This window comes from Daktulosphaira vitifoliae, unplaced genomic scaffold, assembly GCF_025091365.1.
Source record: "Daktulosphaira vitifoliae isolate Bord-2020 unplaced genomic scaffold, ASM2509136v1 Scaffold_6581, whole genome shotgun sequence".
Classification (NCBI taxonomy): Eukaryota; Metazoa; Arthropoda; class Insecta; order Hemiptera; family Phylloxeridae; genus Daktulosphaira; species Daktulosphaira vitifoliae.
The window spans coordinates 1-673 of record NW_026106141.1 but is presented as its reverse complement, the minus strand read 5'-3'; the positions used below and the strand labels follow the sequence as shown (position 1 = coordinate 673).

The 673-nt window shown below is 26.4% G+C and overlaps 1 protein-coding gene across 1 annotated transcript; it reads left to right on the top strand.

Moving 5' to 3' along the window:
• Nucleotides 1-6: 6 nt before the first annotated feature.
• Nucleotides 7-612, top strand: LOC126910200 (venom protease-like). The gene is made up of 3 exons (XM_050692568.1): nt 7-24; nt 96-197; nt 254-612. Exons 2-3 carry the CDS (start codon nt 122-124, stop codon nt 409-411), a joined length of 234 nt encoding a protein of 77 aa, XP_050548525.1. The 5' UTR covers nt 7-24; nt 96-121; the 3' UTR covers nt 412-612.
• Nucleotides 613-673: the final 61 nt, after the last annotated feature.

Genomic DNA, 673 nt, shown 5'->3' with positions numbered 1-673 from the left:
TGGAACGATCAGTTCAATTTAATGGTAATATTAGTTTTAATTAATAACTATTTTAAATTTAATCTAAAGCGTATAATTGAAATAAAATGTTCCAGCTAACATTCAACCAATTTGCTTACCAATGGATACAAAAATGAGATCCAAAACATTTGTAAAATATTCACCAACTGTTATTGGCTATGGCGCGACAAGTTTTCGTAAGTGTCAAAATATTTATTACTCTTCTATTCATAAAATAAAAATATTTCTCTAGGAGGACCTACAAGTACAGCATTGTTAGAAGTTGTAGTTCCAGTTTTAGATAATTTAGAGTGTAAACGTGCATTTAAAAACTCTCCAGCAACAATTGATGAAAAAATTGTATGTGCAGGTCATTTAAATGGTGGAAAAGATTCATGTCAGGTAAAATAAAAGCGTTATAAAATAATAAGGGTACCAAACAAGCATAGTAATACTCAAAGCCCTAAATAAATCAGATTTAATTACATAGTAATTAAAACTCTAATAAAATAATTTTAAAATAGAATTTTTTAGCACTGCATGAAACAGAGTCAGCGAGTACATTTTAAACAACATACGTGTAGTAGGAATCTTAACATATTTAGACAACATAAAGTTTATGTTTATGACATATATTATTATAAACTTTTTAGTTATTTTATTAAATGAATAT